The sequence below is a fragment of the Toxorhynchites rutilus genome, chromosome 3 (genome assembly GCF_029784135.1).
Source record: "Toxorhynchites rutilus septentrionalis strain SRP chromosome 3, ASM2978413v1, whole genome shotgun sequence".
Taxonomy (NCBI): Eukaryota; Metazoa; Arthropoda; class Insecta; order Diptera; family Culicidae; genus Toxorhynchites; species Toxorhynchites rutilus.
Window position 1 is genome coordinate 32,122,081 of NC_073746.1, and position 2,679 is coordinate 32,124,759.

General features: G+C 45.5%; 1 protein-coding gene across 1 annotated transcript; it reads right to left on the minus strand.

Annotated features, from left to right (window-relative positions):
* Nucleotides 1-345: 345 nt before the first annotated feature.
* On the minus strand, nt 346-1,713 carry LOC129772997 (uncharacterized). Its single transcript, XM_055776543.1, has one exon. It carries the CDS (start codon nt 1,711-1,713, stop codon nt 346-348), a length of 1,368 nt encoding a protein of 455 aa, XP_055632518.1.
* Between the last annotated feature and the right edge of the window lie 966 nt (nt 1,714-2,679).

Genomic DNA, 2,679 nt, shown 5'->3' on the forward strand with positions numbered 1-2,679 from the left:
GGAGACAGACTGTTCCGTTTTTCTTGTTTTTTCCTTTTGGCGCGATCTTTGATTTCGCAATCAGAAGGTTGGTTTTTATTTCACCATCAGATGACATAGCGCGAACGTAAATGCATGCTCCGTACGCTCTCTCCGATGCATCACAGAAACCGTGAATTTCTAGATTGATAGGTCTGGATATAGCTTTCGCCCATCTAGGAACAGACAGGTTGGTCAAATTTTGAAGACTCTCTCTAAACTCCATCCATTGGTGCTGCAGAGCTTCCGGTAACCCTATATCCCAGTCATAATTCTCATACCACAACCTTTGCAGTAACAACTTGGCCTGCACTACCACTGGACCTACTAGCCCAAGTGGGTCAAATAAGCGTGCGATGTCCGAATAGACAATTCGTTTTGTAATTGGTAGCTGATCACTATGCGTTGGAGCTTCGAATCTGAACTCGTCAGCGACAATATCCCACTGAAGACCAAGGGGGAGGGGGAAGTAGAAGCATCGATTTTCAACAAAGTGCGCTCATCCTTCAGTTGATCCGGTACGTCAGTGAGATTTTCTGGATTGTTTGATGTCCACTTGCGAAGCGAAAACCCGGCAGAATTAGTGAGATCGAGCAATTCCCTGCAGAGTTGTCGTCCTTCTTCGACAGTATCGGCTCCTGTAAGCAAGTCATCCATATAAAAATCGCGACCAACGGCGACCGATGCGAGAGCATAGGTTGTGGTGTTATCTTCGGAAAGCTTCTGGAGGCATTTTGTTGCGAGATATGGAGCTGCAGATGTGCCGTATGTTACGGTTGTAAGCTGATAGCTTTTAATGGGTTCCGAAGGTGTGTCTCTCCATCTAATTCTTTCTAGGGGTTGATCAGACTCTTGAACTAATATTTGCCTGTACATCTTTTCGATGTCGGCAGTAATGGCAAACTGCGGTATCCTGAATCTCAATAGGATTGAGAGAAGGTCGTCTTGAACAACCGGTCCCACTAGTAGCGCATCATTAAGGGATATTCCAGAATCCGTGGTGCATGATGCGTCGAAGACAACACGAAGTTTGGTGGTGATACTGTCGGGCCTCACAACACAATGATGTGGAAGGTAATAGGTTGGAACAAGCGAGTTAGTAGACGCATCATCATCGACCAGTTTCATATGGCCCAGGTTAACGTACTCGTGAATGAAAGCAGAATATGCTTCCTTCAGCTGAGGGTTCGAATTTAAACGACGTTCTAATGAGCAGAATCGACGATCAGCAATATCTCTGGAATTCCCAAGCTGCGAAACCAATGCATCTTTCTTGGGAAGTGCGACAACGAAACGACCGGATGAGTCCCGTTTAACCGTTTTAGCGAAATGATCCTCACACTCCTTTTCTTCCAATGATTGAGTGCTCTTGATATGACACGACTCAGTTTCCCAGAATCGCGTAAGTAGATTTTCGATTGAGGCTTCTAGTACTACATTAGCTACATTGGCGACAGCAGTTCGTTGTTTCTCATCCTTCACTTTTCCTGATACCACCCATCCCAAAGCGGTGTTTTGCAAAATGGGTCCATCGGCACCGATTTTAATCTGACCATCACGCAAAAGCTCATAGAAAACTTGCACGCCAAGTATTAGGTCGATACGTCCCGGTTTGTTGAACGAAGGATCGGCTAACGTAGCATCGGAAGGCAATGTAAAGTCGTTGATATCAACTAGTTTATTAGGCAACTGCATTGTAATCTTGGACAGCACGTGAAATTTCCAGTTGTCCTCAAAATCAGCACGTTGGGATTGAACGCGAATAATGGTAGAGTATTTTGAAGTAGTAGATGACAGCCCTACTCCGCTAATAGGTATGAATTCTCTGGTACGTTTTAGTTGCAGCGTTTGCACCAGACGTTCCGAAACAAAATTCAGCTCAGAACCGGAATCCAAGAGCGCTCGAGCCCAAACGAAATTTGTTGTTGAATCATAAACTTTAACAAGTGCAGTAGAAAGCAAAACAGTGGCAGGAACTAAGCGACATATTTGATTGGTAGGCGACGAAAAGTGGCTAGTCGAAGGGGCAGTGACCGTTGGCTTTGGATTAGCAATCGGCTGACCCTGTTGGGTAGATTGTACGCTTTGCAATTGGTTTTTCGGAACAGATGACGACTCATGCTGCGAACCCGCGGATGATGACGAGGACGACGACGATGGTTCAGATTGGATGGATTGGATGGTTCAGATTGGATGGATCGTCCGTCCGCCCCGATTTTTCATCGGGGCGGACGGACGATGCAGCATCGTATGGTGTTTTTGGTGGCATACACGACATGTTCCACCGGAGCAATTATTAGCGATATGCGACGACGATCCAAGACAATTTATGCAAAGTTTTTTAGATTTCGCTTCATCGAATCGTTGTATTGGAGTTAGCTTTCGAAAGTGTTCACACTGATATGGTGAATGTGCAGGTTTTTTACAAAATGGACACGAACTTTTAGGAACAATGGCTGAATGATTTGTGGTTAGCTTCGGTGCTTGGTAGTTTGTACGCTGTGAAGGGGAGGAGCGAGAAAAATCTTGCGATCGGGATCTAGATCCAGCTAAAGACTGCAAGACGAGTCCGTGTGAGCGAAGGAATTCAACAAGTTCAGTGTAGGTTGGAACATTTGTCGATTTACGGTGGGTCTCCCAAAGACGCAAGGTTGTTTGATC